The 17,762-nt window shown below is 41.7% G+C and overlaps 1 protein-coding gene across 1 annotated transcript in view; it reads left to right on the top strand.

Annotated features, from left to right (window-relative positions):
• The window catches only part of ANXA3 (annexin A3), a 30,290-nt gene that overhangs the window by 8,491 nt on the left and 4,037 nt on the right, over nucleotides 1–17,762 (top strand). The window contains exons 2-9 of the mRNA XM_018557912.1: nucleotides 1,853–1,940; nucleotides 7,454–7,548; nucleotides 8,519–8,632; nucleotides 10,028–10,118; nucleotides 11,319–11,398; nucleotides 14,213–14,269; nucleotides 16,490–16,583; nucleotides 16,934–17,029. Coding sequence (XP_018413414.1) covers nucleotides 1,853–1,940; nucleotides 7,454–7,548; nucleotides 8,519–8,632; nucleotides 10,028–10,118; nucleotides 11,319–11,398; nucleotides 14,213–14,269; nucleotides 16,490–16,583; nucleotides 16,934–17,029 — 715 coding nt within the window. The remainder of the gene's footprint in view (nucleotides 1–1,852; nucleotides 1,941–7,453; nucleotides 7,549–8,518; nucleotides 8,633–10,027; nucleotides 10,119–11,318; nucleotides 11,399–14,212; nucleotides 14,270–16,489; nucleotides 16,584–16,933; nucleotides 17,030–17,762) is intronic.

Genomic DNA, 17,762 nt, shown 5'->3' with positions numbered 1-17,762 from the left:
ATAATCAGTACTGTGCAAAAGTTTTTTAGGCAGGTATGAAAAAGTGTTGTATAGTAAGAATGCTTTCAGAAATAAGTGTTAATAGTTTATTTTGATCCATTAACAAAATGGAAAGTAAATGGAACAGAAAAGTAAATCAAATCAATGTTTGGTGTCACCACCCTTTGCCTTCAAAATGGCATCAATTCTTCTAGGTAGACTTGCACACAGTGTTTGAAGGACTTCGGCAGGTAGGTTGTTCCAAACATCTTGGAGACCTAACCACAGATCTTCTGCGAATGTAAGCTGCCTCAAATCCTTCTGTTTCTTCATGTAATCCCAGACAGAATCGATGTTGATCGGAGCTCCGTGGGGGCCGAACCATAACTTCTAGGACTCTTTTTGTTCTTTGTGTGGACGATGGTTCTTAATGACTTGGGCTGTGTGTTTGGTGGTGGTCTGCTGCAGAATAAGTTTTGAGGACAATTACACGCCTCCCTGATGGTATTCCATGATGGATAATTATCTGCTTGTATTTCTCAGCATTGAGGACTCCATGATCCCAACCAAATCTCCAACTCCATTTGCAGAAATGCAGCCTACAGACATGCAAGGAACCTCCACCGTGCTTCACTGTTGCTTGCAGACACTCATTACTGCACCGCTGTCCAGCCCTTTGGTGAACAAACTGCCTCCTGCTACAGCCAAATATTTCAAATTTTGACTCATCAGTCAAGAGCACCTGCTGCCATTTTTCTGCACCCCAGTGCCTACATTTTTGTGCATAGTTGAGTCGCTTAACCTTGTTTTCACGTCGAAGGTATGGCTTTTTAGATGTAAGGCCATACAAAAACGGCAGCAGGTACTCTGGACTGATGAGTCCAAATGTTAACTATTTGGCTGTAGCAGGAGGCAGTTTGTTATACATAAGTAGTGATGTGCTGATACTAGCATCAGTGCTGATACTGGGCATTTTCACAAGTACTTGTAAAATTGCCCCGATACTGGCACTTTACATTTTTTTTTTAATAGATTCGGCTGCCTGAGGTGCCGCGATTTCTGGGGACCTCAGGCAGCCTGCCGGGGACCTTGCAGCGGCTGTCTTTGACTGTGCTGGTCTGGCCGTACATCTCCTCCTTCCTGCCCGCAGAGTCCAGCACAGCCCTGGAGAGCCCCACACCACTCATACAGCTCTAAAGAGACGCCGCATGCAACAGAGTATGTAGCTTCATATTCTTTTGCATTGCCGTATAATGTATTGCTGGGATTTGTAGTCCCTTTTACAACTTGGAGTCATTGGCAAAACTACCAGGGGTGCAGCGTTTGCAGCTGTGACTGAGCCCTGGTGCTCCACAAAAGTCCTAAAATCATTTGCATTGTTTTAGAAAAAAATATCACAGAAAAAAAAAAAGTGTCCGTAATTGGTATTAGCGAGTACTTGAGGGACAGTACTTGGTCTTGAAATTTTTTTTTTATTTAAAGATGTGAAAGTAAAATGACGGAAGCCATTTTATTCATGTGTTAACATAAAGCCCAAATTACTGTATGCCCCATCCATTCCCTTTCTCTGTGTTGTGATTCATGCAGAAAGCAGCATGGCCTCTTCACACACTGCATAGCAATTTGAAGTTGAACTTGATGGAATTGTCTTTGTTTCTATGTGCAATTGAAAACATTAAAAAAAATGTACACCTTCAAAACACAACACAGGATGACAATTTAATGTTCACCATAACAACATATTTAATTTATTGCTATGAATTATTTTTAGTATTTTTTTAGTTCTTTCTATTGTAGCTTGAATTTTTATAAACTGTACTAGATTTTTTTTATCGGTCTAGTGTAATAGCTTGATATATTTGATACATCACAGGTTGGTAACAGAGGAGCGGTTAAAGATGCCCCTGGATTCAGCGCAGGCAGAGATGCTGATGCTGTCAGAAAAGCAATCAAAGGCCTTGGTAAGTTTTTTTTTTTTTTATCATTTTCTACTGGGAAGTGTAACTACAGACAGTAATAACCCACAGGCAATAATAACCTCCACTGTTGAATAATTTGGTGCTTGTTTATATAGTGGATGATCCAACACAGGGTAATACCTACCTACTGTATGGTCCCATGACTGTTGGCAATCTGTTTCTTTGCTCTCCAGTGCTGGAAATAGGTGGACACTCAAGTCATGTACAATGCAGGAGCAGCAACCACTTTATCAGAATGGGACAAGGCTCCTGGTCCTGTATTGTACATGATGATGGTGAGAGGGGCGGCAACAAGAAGAGCATCTGCAAGCAACAGTAAGTATTACTATGTTAGATCATACCCTAGGATAGGAGTAGGCAAATGCCGAACCTCCCAGCTGTGGTAAAACTAAATATCCCATCATGCATTTTCCTCTGGGAGTCATGCCTGTGGCTGTCGGTCTTACAATGGCTAATGGCATTTGTAGCTGAACCACAGCTGGAATTTGCCTAACCCTGCCCTAGAATTTTACAATTTTAATTATTTTAGTTCTGCTTAGAGTTCAGCACAGGGCAGTCTGTAATGATGGGCAAAAGGAGCAGTTCCCCCGTGCCTAGTCATTGTTGTGGGGCCCAAAGCAGCTGCCCCTTGAGCCTGCATAAGATACACATGCACCACGGTTCTGTTTTAATGTGCAATCAGCTTCGCATAGTGTCACTGCCCCTGCCGTATGGGTGAAATTGCATGGCGGGGACATGGCACGTGGGGTGGGGGCGATTCCTGGACCCTATAGAGGTTGCACAGGCATGCCAACTCCTCCAGGATGGCACATCAATACGTGCCATTGCCGGAAGGTTTGCTGTGTCTCCCAGCACAGTCTCGAGAGCATGGAGGAGATTCTAGGAGAGCTGGACAGGGCCGAAGAAGGTCCTTAACCCATCAGCAGGACCGGTATTTGCTCCTTTTTACAAGGAGGAACAGGATGAGCACTGCCAGAGCCCTGCAAAATGACCTCTAGCAGGCCACTGGTGTGAATGTCTCTGACCAAACAATCCAAAAGAGACTTCATGAGGGTGGCCTGAGGGCCCGTGGTCCTCTAGTGGGCCCTGTGCTCACTGCCCGGCACCGTGGAGGTTGATTGGCATTTGCCATTGAACACCAGAATTAGCAGGTCCGCCACTGGCGCCCTGTGCTTTTCACAGATGAGAGCAGGTTCACCATGAGTCTGTGACAGACGTGAAAGTGTCTGGAGAAGCCATGGAGAATGTTATGCTGCCTGTAACATCTTTCAGCATGACCGGTTTGGTGGTGAGTCAGTGATGGTCTGGGGAGGCATATCCATGGAAGGATGCACAGACCTCTACAGGCTAGACAATGGCACCCATACTGCCATTGGGTATCGGGATGAAATCCTTGGACCCATTGTCAGACCCTAGCAGGTGCAGCGGGTCCTGGGTTCCTCCTGGTGCACGACAATGGCCGGCCTCATGTGGCGAGAGTATGCAGTCAGTTCCTTGAGGATGAAGGAATTGATACCATTGTATGGCCCCCACGCTCGCCTGACCTGAATCCAATTGAACACCTCAGGGACATTGTCTCGGTCCATCCGCCGCCGCCAGGTTGCACCTCAGTCTGTTCAGGAGCTCAGTGATGCCCTGGTCCAGATCTGGGAGGAGATACCCCAGGACGCCATCCGTCTCATTAAGAGCATGCCCCGACGTCAGGCATCCATACAAGCACATGGGGGCCATACAAAAGAAGTACCATTTTGAGTTGCTACAATAGACTAGCCTGCTGCATCATTTGTTCACTTTGATTTTGGGGGTGTCTTTGAATTCCGCCCTCTGTAGGTTGATAATTTTTCATACTTTCCTTCCTAACACATTACCCAGTCCAGTATACAGTAGATATCCAGCATGATATTTTTCCCCATTGAGATCTGGTGTGTTTTCAAAGTGTTCCTTTAATTTTTTTTTAGCAGTTTATTTAATTCTTAGCGTAAATACTTATGATTCAGTCTTCACGCTTGTGTTTGCATCAGGTTTATCCATTTATGTCAAAAACGCTTAAATGTCACAGTTCGCTATTGGTGTTTTATGTACATTCGACTATTGCAAAATAAGCTAGTATATATATGCTCAGTGGACGATTATTATGCACATTGAATTGTTAATGCGAATAGTCAAATAGTAAATGTTGTGACTTCAATTATACAGTAAGCATTCAGACGTGGCCAAGAGGTTCAGGTTTTGTTGCCCAAATATTACAAGTAATATGCGTGACCTAAGCAACTCTGATCATGGAAGAATTGTTGGAGCCAGACTTGGTGATTGCAGCAGTTCAGAAACTGCTTTTCTCTTGGAATTTTCTTACACTGCAGGCTTTAGAGTTTACAGAGAGTGCTGAGGAATACAAAAAAATGTCCAGTGAGCAACATTTCTATGGGTGAAAAGGCCTTGGTAGTGAGATGGTCAGACTCAAATAACTAGTGTTAACATTAATAGTTTGCAGATGGTCATTCCTGAACACACAGACCTTGGGGCGGATAGGCTACAATGGCAGAGCACTACACTGGGTTTTACTGCTGTCAGCCAAGACCAGGAAAATTGTGTTACAGTAGATGTGACTGTTGCTTGAAAATCATTGACTGGTCCAGCAAATCTCAAAAGTTGCTGTGAAATACAGATGGTAAGGTCAGACTTTGGAATATACAACAAGAATCCATAGACCCATTCTAGTTTTTGTCAGTAATTTAGGCAAATGGTATGGGGAATGGCATGGTGGTCTGAGCATTCAGATGATGGTTGCCTATTGTTTTTTATGACTGCCCCCAGTAGCCCCCACTTGCTGTAAAAGCAGTTCAGTTGCAAACAAAAAACTGCCTGTAAAACACACTGCACTGGATGGACTTTCACATCCAGCATACTGTGAATAAGGCCTTATGGAGCCATGTCAATGCTGTCCTCGCATTGCTCTCTGACTAGCTCGAGTCCACATTCAGACCTGACCATTCTGTTGTATGTTTCCTGAAGCACAACAATGCTCAGCATGAAGAATTCAGTTATTTTCAATAGTTTATACCTGAGCATCGTGTTACACAAGTCCATTGAGTTCAATTTATAGGGGGGGAGCGGGGGGGACCTATAGACTTCAATGGAAGTGCCAGAAAATTTTCTTGGGTTTTATTTGAGCAGTAAAAAATAACATCCATCTCCTTTTTTTAGTAAATGGCTTTACATGAGCGTAAACAAAAATGGCGAGCTCCAGCTCCATGCTTCTAGAAGAAGAAAAGAACAACAACAAAAACCAAAACACCTAAATGCCCCAAAAATGCTTCTACATTGCCTGACGCAGTGGCGGAACTACCGCAAGTGCGGCCGGTGCTCCCGCACCGGGGCCTGAACATACAGTGGGTGCCCAGTAGCCATCCAAACACAAGCCCCGGGGCAGAGATGGGGGGAGTCGTCTGTGTCCGGCCGCCGGTTACCATTGGATCGGTATGCGGCGGGCCCCCCCCCCATCTCTGCGCCGGGAGTGTCCGTTGATCACATTGGTATCCGGCGGCTGGCGGACCACCTCATCTCTGCAAAATCTTGCACCGGGGCCCTTTGTTCCTAGGTCCGCCACTGGCCTGAGGTATGCTCATTTGTAAATGCATGCTCAATCTGTGCTCTTCAGTCATTTGTGTGCTGGCCAGGATTTTTTTTTTTGTAGACCTAGTACTATTTTTGGGAAGTGCTAAAATATAAGACCTACCCCGAAAATAAGACCTAGTTGTGACCATTCCCAGGGCCGGTGGTGGCCTAAGGGGGGAACATGAAGAGCTGCGGAAGAGGCAGGAGAGAATCAGCGATGCCAACGAAGCCAGCGCTAGAGGAAGCAGAGCCGCATGAGCCAATGCCTCCTCTGTAGCGCCAACTCCTGTCACAGGCAGAGTGATACCAAATGCACTCCCCCTGTGAGGAATCGATAATGAAAGTCCGCTTCTCTCATTCTGGCCATTTTTTTTTTTTTTTTTTTTTTTTTAGCCCCAAAAAAATATAAGACTGTCTTATTTTCGGGGACACACGGTATATAACATTGAACAGTGAATATACATCAATCGGATAACCGTATGTTCACTGAGACAGGGGCCAAATTGTGATGGCTAGACTGGGTCACAGCAGCTCCAAAACTGTACCTACCAAAAGTGGTTCAAGGAAGGAAAACTTGTGAACAAGTGACGGGGTCATGGGTAGCCAAGGCTCATTGATGCACGTGGGGAGTGAAGGCTGGCCCATGTAGTCCGATCCAATAGAAGAGCTACTGTAGCACAGATTGCTGAAAAAGTTAATGCTGGTTCAGATAGAAAGGTGTCTGAACACACAAAGAATCGCAGTTTGTTGTGTATGGAGCTGCATAGCCGCAGGCCGGTCAGGGTGCCCATGCTGACCTGCGTCCACAGCAAAAAGCTCCTACAATGGGCACGTGAGCATCAAAACTGGACCACGAAACAATAGAAGGTGGCCTGGTCTGATGAATCACACTTTCTTTTACTTCATATGAATGAGGTGTGTGTCTTAACTGGGGAAGAGATGGCACCAGGGGATGCACTTTGGAGACATGGTAAGCCAGCAGAGGCTGTGCGATGCTTTGGGCAATGTTCTGCTGGGAAACCTTGGGACCTGCGTTTTCATGTGGATGTTACTTTGACATGTCCCACCTACCTAAACATTGTTGCTGACTAAGTACACCCTTTCATGGTGTACTTAGTGATGGCAGTGGCCTCTTTCAGCAGATAAATGCGCCCTGCCACACTGCAGAAATGGTTCAGGAGTGTCTTGAGGAACACAACGAGTTTAAGGTGTTGACCTGGCCTCCAAATTCTCAGGGCTGTTGTCGACAAAAGGGGGACCTGCTCAACATTAGGCGAGTGGTCATAATGTTATGGCTGCTCGATGTATTCTGAGTGCAGAGCTCCATCACTATAAAAAGCTTTCAGGTGCAATAGCTAAATAATGCGCAAAGTACATCAGTATAATACAGCACTAAAAAGGTGCAAAGTGAAGCCTGTCCATACATCAATGCTAATATAAAAAAACAATAGTCTGTGTATTTAATATGAATAGAGAAGTAGCAATTTCCAGTTCAAAATCGGCTGTTTGTTCACCTGGCTTGACCTGTATTGAGTGCAGTGTTTTGCGCACGATTCAAGTGCACTATTACCTACGAGTGTTTTAATAAAAGTTAAAGGTATTTTTTTCTGCAAAGCACTATGCAGAGATAGCCAAACTGCGACCCTCCAGCTGTGGTGAAACGACAAATCCTTCTGGGCATTGCAAGCTTCTGACAGCCACAGGTATGACTTGCAGAGGCATGATTTGTAGTTTCATCACATCTGGAGAGCCGAAGTTTGCAGCATTTGGGGATTCTGGTGTCATATGGGGCATGTAATATTGTCAGATGCTGGGTAGATGTCTGTGTAAACCATAATGGTGGTACTGTTCTGATTTTTTTTTTTTTCCCCTCTTCTCAGGAACTGATGAGGATTCCTTAATAAACATTCTGACTCAAAGGTCCAATGCACAGAGAAAGCTAATTGCAAAAGAATATGAAGCAGCCTGTGGAAAGGTATCTTGTAGATGCAAATAATTTTATTTTTTAAGCCTTGTTTAACAAGCCTTTTAAATGCCATATTTAAACAGTGGTTAGTACTTCTGCCTTACGACACTGAGGTTTCTGGGTCTAGTCAAATTTGACTGCAAAAGTGGAAATACACTTTGAATGTCCAAAGTATTTGTACCCTGCATTTGTGGCTGATGCATAAAACATATCTATGTAATAATGGGTTTTATTTATAAACAATTCACAGAGCCCTGTGAATCTCTGAGGATACATTATGTGCAAATGTTCCTATTCTCAGTGCCACCTAGTGGCCATAATGTGGTATTACATTACATTCAACCTGAAACGTAATCAAAGAATGATTGTTTTATTTTTGCCTCTTTTCACACAGAAAGGGCATTTGAACAAATGTGCAGGGTAAATGGCTTTGTGAATATTTTGTGTTACCTGCAGCAAAGCATCATTTTCATAGGTTTTATTTTAAGAACCTATGGAACTCCGGTACAAAAGTCACCTGGTTTCGTTGGATTAGTTTAGCTGAGCCTATTGTCCTGTAAGAGCCCTTAGGCACACTGACTTGCAACTTTGTATGATGCATCTAGGAGCTTAAAAATATTGTGTGTGTTTATTATAAAAACAGAGTATTGCAGTATGCAATGATACTGTTTTCTTACTGGATAAGAAAGGTAACGTAATCAAAATCAAGCTTTCGAGAGTTGACCTCTCTTCAGGTCTGAAGCAATACTAATCAATATGACAGTGTACCACTTAAAAGCAAGGGAAAGTTGTCAGAGAAGGGGTGGGGGTGAGTAAATGTTGGACCTGTGAGTGAATCTTTATATTTGGAGGTATAATGGTTTGTGAATGTAAGATTGCAGTCTAATGTCTATTACCGGTTTTAATAATAAGAGTCTGTAGTTTGCTTTTTCCTATATGAACTAGTAACCGCAACACGTTCCCCTTTTGTCTTTTTAAGAAGTTAAAAGATGATTTGAAAAGTGACCTGTCTGGCAACTTGGGACATCTTCTGGTCTCCCTCACTCTACCTCCTGCTGTGTTTGATGCCAAGCAGTTACAAAAAGGCATGAAGGTATGCTGGAAATAGACACTACAACACAACCTAGATGCATTCAGTTTTTATGATTGTTGCTGTTTTTCCAATTTTTTTCTTCTATTTCAGTTTTCTATTGTATGATGAATTTTGCCCTAAGAAAATATAGCTATTCACTGTAATTTCTGTAGAATATCATTAAAACTGTCATACTACCAGAGGCAGTCATTGTGATCAATGTACCTAACTGACAAAAAGTATAGTGGTATGCGATTTCTGTGTAGGAGAAAACGGGCAATGTGCAGGACAGGTTGGTGACAGACGTGTGACCGCAAACTCCCATCCTGCCTTCTTCGTCGCACATTGTCAGTCTCATATCAAAGTGATTGCTTTGTCTATCCATGGGGATTGGAAAACAATTCTAAATTATGTTTTTCACTCTGCATTGCTAGATAAATGTTTGAATGGAGATGCTGGAAATTGTAAATTCATACAGGCCTCCTTTCTCTGTTACATCTTGGTAATAAAGCACCAATGGCTAATTTATTAAAGGGTATGTCGGGGCAAAACTACAAAATCATATACAGTATATCTCTGCAATACAGGTCTATTTATCCCTGTTTTGTCTCTTTTAAATACAGAAAATTCCTGTATATCTGTAAATACATAAGAATACCTATCGAGCCTACCAGGAATCCGGTCTGTTCTTAACTTTCTGCTGTGTGCTGACAACACTGGCTGTGCTGTAGTCCCTAGCGTGGTTGACAGCCCTGCCTCAGTACTCTATTGGACTACAGAACACCTCACACTTATGTTATGGAGATGAGAAGGGGGTTCAAAGAATGAGATAGGGATGCTTGGTGAGATTTCAGTGCAGCTAGAGGACTTTGATTACTACAGGAAGATTGGTCTCACTGGATTTCTGGGAGGATTATTAGGCATGTTTCTATACTAGCCATTTTAAGGAGACAAAACACAGAGAAATGTTCATGCACTGCAGATATTTACTGATTTATCTTTTTTTTTTTACCCCCATAGAATAGACTGCTTTTATTCTGTCTATTCTAAACTGGTGAGATGAAATCACGATAGTTGCTATAGGTGTTTGCACTTTGCACATTCCCATTGCTCTTTGTACTCACGTCCTCTGCTTTAAACTGCAGAATATCAGGGACTGTCTGTACAAAATGTTGGCATTATATTGTTGTTGGCTGTCTACCTATCCACTGTAATCCACTATGCGTAGTTTCCCAAGTAAAAATGATTTCACCTTCCTCCAAGGCTCAATAAGCTCATATCAGATTTTGTTCTCCACTGTGTGCACTTTAAAATGGTGCTCTTTTTTTAAAATTTATTATACTGTATATAATTGGGCTTCCTCCTAAATTTGTTCATATTAAAGCTTGCTGTGCATTTTCTCTCCTTTAATTCCAGGGCACAGGGACAACTGAAAGTATCTTAATAGAAATCTTGGCATCTAGGACCAGCAAACAAATAAAAGAAGTTGGAGATGCTTTCTACACAGGTACACTACACATAACCACAAATACTGCATGCTTGCTTTCTTATTATTGAAGTGTACATGCATACAGGATTTTTTGAAATGGCTATGGATCCATGTGTTTTTTTAGGGGACCTGTCAGGACTGGAGCTGTCATTGCTAATTTCATACTAACCTGGAATGAGACTGTGCCATCCTGGCACCTGATATGTTACAGGTCAGTGACTTGCTAGTAATGTAGCAAGGATAAAGATAACAGCCCCAGAAAATGCACCTTCGAAAAAAGGTCAGCAATTGCAACTACCATATTACTATCTTGACAGGTTCCTTTTAAACATATGATTGTGGTGCTTCTTACAGCTTCCTGTGACTTCCCAAGTTAAAATCAGTTTTGCAGATAGATCCTTCTACAGCAGACGTTTTCAGCTAGTGTTGTGTGGCACTCTAGGAGTCCTACAGAGTTTGCCAGGAGTTCCTTGAATTGTGGCCGATTGAGCCCCAGCAGCATGACCACAATGATCTTTTTAGCCATGCATAAGGATGACATTTTGACCACCACTATAAGGGGGGGGCTTTCTGACTACTGACTACCAATGTAAGAGCATTTGTCTCGCGTATCACCAATTAGTTGGCTTTAGCAGGGGTTTCCTGAGACCTAAAGTTTTTTAGAATTTCCTTTTGGGTAAAAGAGAGGCTGTTCTACATGATAGTCATCGTGTCTTGGGAATGAAAGTATATCACTGTTTTGTGTTCACATGCTTTTTTAGCATGATTCTACCCAGTGTCCCTCTTTGCCATCTTCTGCTGCTACCGGTAGTAGCATAGTGGTTGATGGAGGAAGTATTTATTTTATTAAGCAACAGAGAAAACAGACTGTACAGAATGCTATGCCCAACGGCAGTAGCAATGTCTTATGGTTTGTAGGCAGCAAGAGTCATTCTCCCATTACTACCTCACTAATCACTTATTTGTATTGCAATGGTTCATGCTCAAGGCAACCTTGGCAGGAGCATAGGGTCCAATGGATGTCCAGGAGACTGTTTCCAGGAATTCTGATTGAGGAGTTGAGGGCGCTGGATGATCGAATTCAATAGCTGGCAGAGGAAATTGATCCACCCCTGCTATTTTTCTCGTTCAGCTCTGCCGTGTGTGGCCAGCTTTACACTTTACGGTAAAAGATGTCTGCAGACAACTCTCAATGCATTGTTTTTTTTTTTCTTGCAGTATACGGGAAAAGCCTTGGAGATAACATCAGTTCAGAGACCTCCGGCGACTTTAGGAAAGCCTTGCTCTTTTTAGCTAATGTAAGACTATAAATATTAACATTTGAATACATTTTCTTCAGTTGTCGTTTAAATTAAAGCATGGTTAACTTTTTTTTTTTTTTTTTTTTTTTTTTTTTTTTTTTTTTTTGGCAAGGGTACAAGTGCCACCGAGCATATTGCCAGCCTGTTGCAAGACATTTTTGTGTGCCTTGGAATTCACACAATGTTATTATATGTTATTTAAAGCCAGCTGTTCACAGAAGAGCTTTTTGAAACCCAAATGCAGTGCATCTATTCAGTTTTACATTTTAATACTGCAAACCTTTTAAAGGTTCTTTTAGATTTATCAAATTAAACATTAGAGCTGATCTTGAGGCGAAGAAAAAAATCAATTCGCGTAGTATATTTGTAAAGCATCAAATAATTTGACTTCTTAGCCTGAATCCCTGTACAGGGATAAGTTAATGAGTCCTCTGCTTCTACTTCACTATCCAACCACATGCTGGGGGCAGTTGTATTACTTCAGTAGATAAATGTCAGGTCTCCAGGCTGGCTGTGTAAATCCATGGAATGAATTATCAGAAATGCAAATCCTTTTAGCCGGTAAAACAGTTCAAAAATCTGTATTTCAGCCGTGTATGTATCTGTTTGCCTGGAATTCAGCTGTAAATAATGGCATCAACAGATTAGTGTATGAGGATAGCAGGTATTTTATTTTCTCAATACTCTAATATGTCCTTCATTCCATCATATTTTATGTGGTGGGGTTCTTGCAAGTACTATGCAGTTTTAAAGGAGTCATGTACAGTGGAAGCTGTCACTTTTGACATCTCCATCACTAAATACTATACAGGTCTCTGGCTGCCATGTTACCTGGTGGCTTCAGTATTTTTTTAATCTGTGTAATATGTAGAATGTGTTGTGACTTCACAATAATTTCCCCCACCTGCATAGTTTTTCTGGGTCAGTGTCTCAATATACTAAAGCAGACCGGCATCTAGCATTTTCATACAAGGTCAGCAATGGCAGCCTATAGGTTTCTCTTGGTGCAGGTGGGCTTGAAGTGATGCATGGCTCTAGTTTGTTTGGAGAAATGTGTCAGCCGAAACACTTACCAACAGGCATAGATCTGGCATGGATGGCAATCCACGGAGCGTTGCCCGTAAGAACTTTCATGCATGCCAGAAACCTGTGGCGATACAAGCATTGCCCCTGGTGTATCACTGAAAAGGAAACTGCTCTGTACCTCTTCTAGCATTGCCCTGTCACACAAGCCGTGTTGAGGGCATTGGAACATGAACTAAAAGACTTTGCCACTGACAGTGATTACTCACTTTTGGTTGTTGTATGGACTGTTCTGTGGTATCTTTTACTGAAGAAGAAATTGATGGCGCCTGGTGGGTGATGTGTTGCTTAAAGGACACTTTGGGGTGTGCCAGGAAGCAGCTCACCCTCCAAAGGGAGAGGATGTCCATTGAGTACTGTCGCAGACTGGTTAATCACCTTATGGACTATAAAGAGGAAGAGGACGTCTGAGAATAGTTCCCCTTCCTCGCTCTCCCTTTGTGTCCGTTTCCTTCTTCCTTCAGTAAAGCTTGGGCTTGTGATCTTTTTCCCCCCTCACTTATCCCTTTTCCCTACCCCCCATCACATCTATTGCTTTTTGAAGGTTTAATAAAAGTATAAAAGTTGTTTATCACTGTGCCATGTAGGACATGCGGAACTAGGGTTTGCGCTGCAAAGGTATTTTGCGGTGGATCCTGCGGACCACATTCAGTAAGGGGTTAAAAGCGGTGTCATGAATGACGTGGGTGGCCCAGTCCCCTTGTCTTGTGCTACATAACGGGCATCTTGCCCCTGAGCCATTTGTATTTGTGTGAATGTGATGTATTACTATGTGGTCTTGCGCTGCGTCGCAGTACAGGGTGGAATGTATCCTGAAATAGTAGCTTGTTTTTAATGTATTTTATATAAAATAAAGTTTTTTTCAATCAAAAAGATACATATAGAACTTGTATGAATGGTAGTTTAGCTATAACAGCATGTCCATCAATTCCATAACACTGGCAGTTGATTGGCTCTGTATGTTAATACCAGCCTGATACAGACATACCAACTCTCCCAGAGGTTCCGGGAGTCTCCTGCTATTTGATAGCAGCTTCCTGACGGCCGCGAGAGAAATGTTTCATCCCGGAAAGGTTTACTCTGCTCTTTCTAGCAGAGTAAACCTTTCTGGGATCCCTTGCTATCTGCGGTTGCTGATCTGTGTTTTGTTTTTTTTGTATTCTGTCACTGGCTGCTGTCAGAATAAAAAAATAAAATAAAAGATAGCAGGGGAATGAAAAGCTAAGCTGCTATTGGTCATTTCAAATTGCAATAGCAGGCTGGCTATTGCACCTGCCCTCTGCTGCTTTCAATCATCAGAGGTGGACCTGAAGTTCTCCTTTTTTGGGGAGAGGGCACCTCCCTGAAATTAGTTTTTGCAGGTTGGTATGTCTGCTGATAGAATGCATGTAATTCTGCACAGTGTACACTTTACAATCACGTATCCATTCTATTGTTTTTATGTTAAACTAATTGGGAAACATGTCTGACATATGTTGTGATTTTTCACTAGAACATTGCAGCAATTATAAGAGTTTCTTCTTTTTAAACTTGGCCTTTGATGGAAGGTTTTGGTATGGATCTAAAACCTAATGAAGATGCTGTACTGAAGTCTTTAGTGAACATTGTGGTAAAATTTACCACCATGAATGGATTGAGGCCTTTAGCTTTGCTTACAAAAACACAATCAATCTCCATATACTTAATCTATAAAAATTGATTCTCCTTTTTTTTTTTTTTATTCTGCAGGCAAGACGTGAGGAAAGTTCAAAAGTGGATGAACATCTTGCTAAAAAGGATGCTGAGGTAAATTAAGCTAGACAGGCCTTCCCTGCAGCTGTGTACCACTGACACCTGATATTGATATATACAGCCTGCCGCCCTCACTTAGCATACTAATGACTTGGAAATTCTGCCTCCTAAACAGTCCTATTTATCAAATAGTCATTTGTAGTCCCTGTCTGATAAGCAGTGTGCATATTTTAATGCAAAGAATTGGTAATTTATTGCAGCCAGTAAGGAAGTGAGTCTGGCAGTGGATGCTACTTCATGGGAAATCTAGCTGATGAGCAGGTCTAACAGAGGGTCCACCACTATTTTCTTTGGTGTTCTAGTAGTATAAGGAGCTGGAAAAAGATTAGACACAATTGGGGAAACTATGTTTTAATGGCTGCTTCAAGATGTAAGTAAGCCCAGTGCAAATTAACTTTCACCTTGTAGTGTATCTAGCGTATACTGCAGATTTAATAGAGGACACATCAGATATATTTTAGGGCTCCGAGGTTGATTAGAAACAAACTGATTATATACTGCTTTCATAAAGTGGAAATCAAACTCGTGGGGGGAATTTATCACAGCTGGAGCAGACAAAATTTGGAGCAGATTTGCGCTGAAACCAATTGCTTCGCTTTCAAATTTTCAAATCTTACCTGAGCAAACTGAAGAGAGATGCTGATTGGTTGTCATAGGCAACTGGTCCAGATTCTTATTGCTCAATTGATAAATACCCCCCATAGTATAGTGTCCATTGCTCACCTCTCCTGAAAATGTTTGCCTGACTGTCATTCTGCCCCATTGTCTTCACTACTTTCTGATTTGCTAAACTGAAGATCTTCACTCTATCTGCATCAATCTGTCTAATATGCATTAATTTCCAGGACATTGACATTAAAGACAGCCAGGCAACCGGTTTGCTTATGAGGTCAGCAATGGCAGACTCCCAATAAAATTTAACATAGGCCCACTCTGTCCAAAACTAGAATAAAAACGATTGTGACAGCTACAAACAGTGCTCTTAGCAGCATCTGAGCTGGTCCTTGCACAAATGCCTGTTTTTTTTGGTTATTTGTAAAATTAGTCCTAGCAGTTATGTGAAGGGACCAAAAGCATGCAGAACATGTTGGCCTTAGGGAGGGACAAGCAATTGGGGTGGAAAAAGCTGAGAACTTTAACATTGGTTCACTCCTGGGTTGTCTGTTAAAGTGCATCTCAACCCAAGAAGTAAAGTTTCATATATTGCAGCTTACCAGTCCTTATATGACTGTGGCTGTGTAAGTTGTTTTTTTTTTTTTTTTCTCCTTCTTTAGGTTTTATTTTCACCTTGGTGATCCTGCGAAAAATGATTTTCTGTCCTAGGGTGGCTATGCGCTCTTACGCCACTGTATCTATAAAGGGAGTCATGGTTAGCAGTCGGGACAGGACTACAAATATGTCTTCCTCTCTTTATCTCCATTACACTGGGGCTGAGGAATTAGTAGTTTACAGAAGATGGCTTAGAAGGAAGATTGATATTGACATTGTTTGATATTAGGAATTGCAAGGATACTGCTTTTTGGCAAATTCAACAGGTATTTTCCATACTTGCCTAAAATGTTTTTAGCCTGAAACATTAAGACTAATGCAGTCACCACATCTAAGACTGGTAAGCTGCACTGTATTCAATTCTTGGGTTGAGAACATTTAACCAAGCAAAGTGTGATTTTTAGATGGCTGCAGTTCTTATTTGAAGACCCCCAGTGAGCTCAAAGCGCCTCTTTTTTGATTTTTGCCTTTTGTCTACATTACATTGCCAGCTTGGAAGAAGAAAAATTATCTTTTTACTTTTCACTAGTAGACACCACTGATTTCTGCCTTGTTATAATGCAGGCATCCCCTACCTTTTGTGGGTGCTGGAACCACATTTCTGTATAAAAGGCTAGACCAGGGCTTTATTTATAAACCATTTGCGCAGCTCTTCACTGTGTGAACTAGATTCACAGCACTGTATGGCCAATAGATGGAGCTGAGAAGTATAGGAAACAATAACTTTGCTAGGTATGTTACACAGTTTATTCAAATATATTTACCAACTTCTCAATAACTTATACTGGAAGTGTATAATGTAGCATGGTACACAGGTATTGAATACCAGGTGGGGGTCTGTTGAGCCTTTCAGAGGTTGCAGAAATATGCATATGGCTAACAAAACAGTGGCTGGAGACGTGCCTTGCATTGTTTGTATTCATTTTAATTTTTTCTTCTACCTAGATTTTGTACAATGCAGGGGAGAAAAAGTGGGGGACAGATGAAGACAAGTTTATTGAAGTTCTTTGTCTGAGAAGTTTTCCACAACTCAGGCTAAGTATGACATTTCTTTCTAGTTAAGAACTAAAAAAAAAGCTCTGTGGTGGACAGTTTTTCACTAAATATTTGACCTTTTGGTCTATTGGCCATAAATATAGTAGAGTATAGGCCACAGTCTTATGAAGTATAGCATTAAACAGACCACTGTTTTGTTATAAAAGACAGAAAAGATTTTGAACACCAATACAAAATGGATTCTTAGTCTAACCAACTTTCCCACCTTACTGCTTGCATACACCTGTGCTTCTAGCTACAGGAATCCGCTTTATAGACCTAGAACGTGTGACTGAGGCCTTACTTTATTACAATATCCTTTACTCAAGGATGTCTTTTTGCTTTTTTACACAGCATTTGATGAATATCAGAAAATCTGCAATAAAGGGATTGAAGACAGCATAGCTGGCGAAATATCTGGTCACCTTGAAGATTTGCTTCTTGCTATAGGTAAGATTAGACTTCTCCTTGAAGAAAATAATTGCCTGCATAAGTGATGTATTGTCATAGAAAATGTGTCCGGATAGAAATAGGAAATTGCCATTGTGAACTTGTTAAAAGATGCAGGCTCTGTGGCTGCCATCCAAATCCTTGCTTCAGTGCTTAGTCGCTGACCTACAATGGAAATCTGGATTGAACCTTAAAACAAAATATAAGGAGTGACGGTGGTCATAATTTTATCCTGGCAGCTAATGTGTTACAAGGCTGTCAGATGCATCAAGACACCACACAGTACTGTACATATCTTAATGCAGGACTGCACACAGCTGTCTCCTCAATTGCCCTAAACCAGAGCATTCATTTGACCAAAACACTCCATTGATGGGGGGAAAACTGGCCACAAAGACATGAAAGGGTAATCGGATTGTGAATGTATAATTATATTATTTTGATATGGAAGACTTTGATACCATCTAAGCTACTGGTTCAGAACAAATACGTTCTAAATTCACGCTTCAAAAGCTGCATGCTTGTTCCAGGTGAGTGACGGACTCAAAAAGCATTAAATCCTTCAGATCAGCAGGCAGTAAACTAGACTCTTGAGGTGGGTTTTTTTTTTTTATTGTTGCGGCTTGTCAGTGGTTTCTGGAGGATACCCATTAATGTCAAAGGATAGAGATTACAAGTCTGAAAGACACAGTGGCGTAACCAGAGTTATGGGCGCCCGGGGCAGAATTTTTTT

This window comes from Nanorana parkeri, unplaced genomic scaffold (assembly GCF_000935625.1).
Source record: "Nanorana parkeri isolate BGI_ZX_2015 unplaced genomic scaffold, ASM93562v1 scaffold310, whole genome shotgun sequence".
NCBI classification, from domain to species: domain Eukaryota; kingdom Metazoa; phylum Chordata; class Amphibia; order Anura; family Dicroglossidae; genus Nanorana; species Nanorana parkeri.
This window is presented reverse-complemented; position numbering and strand designations above follow the sequence as displayed.